Here is a 685-nt window from a genome sequence, read left to right as displayed (position 1 = left end):
GGCTACGTGTTTGGAGAATTGGTTTGGTCAGACAAGAAGCATCGTGTGAGAAGTCCCATTGTGGTGAAGCTCTGACTTTTGGCTAAATCCAAGTTGATAATATCTATGAGAGGGACTAACTAGATTTGTAGTGCCAATGGTGATATTTGTTTTTACGAAATTTAGTTTCTTGTGTTTGAATGTTAAGGCTTACAAAGAATGGCGTAGTGGTTGGTGTGGTTTATCATATTGTTCAGTAGTGTAATGTTGTGGTGATCATTAAATCAATAATATAGCTCATCAACCAGATGTTTGTTTCTTCTCTTCCCCTATTTAATATTTCGGAAGTACACAACTTTTTTTTTCGTAGACTATATAATAGTTATAAGTTATAAAGTTCAAATTATTATTTGATTCATTAGTTGGTTATAAAATATGTTATGTAGATTGACTTCCTTAGTTATACCACGATACACAAAAATATTCCAAAGAATAATATAACTTAAAAAAAAAAAAATCTATGTACTGTTACGCCATATATACTGTTAGACAATTTAAAAAAAAGAAATATAATATAATACTTACTTCTATATTTCGTCTATCATCTCCTAAATCGTTTTGTCTGACAACATTATTGTGATCGTAGCGTTCTTTTTGGATGATAAGATAAAAGAAAAATATTTGAAAAAGAAAAAAAGTTTTAACT

The 685-nt window shown here is 29.3% G+C and overlaps 1 protein-coding gene across 1 annotated transcript in view; it reads left to right on the top strand.

The window, feature by feature from the left end:
• LOC104766469 (subtilisin-like protease SBT5.3) overlaps nt 1-298 on the top strand; it is a 6197-nt gene extending 5899 nt beyond the window's left edge. The window contains exon 11 of the mRNA XM_010490362.2: nt 22-298. Coding sequence (XP_010488664.1) covers nt 22-75 — 54 coding nt within the window. The 3' untranslated portion in view covers nt 76-298. The remainder of the gene's footprint in view (nt 1-21) is intronic.

This window comes from Camelina sativa, chromosome 19 (assembly GCF_000633955.1).
Source record: "Camelina sativa cultivar DH55 chromosome 19, Cs, whole genome shotgun sequence".
NCBI classification, from domain to species: domain Eukaryota; kingdom Viridiplantae; phylum Streptophyta; class Magnoliopsida; order Brassicales; family Brassicaceae; genus Camelina; species Camelina sativa.
The sequence above is the reverse complement of the archived record's forward strand: the minus strand, read 5'-3'. Positions and strand labels throughout refer to the sequence as shown.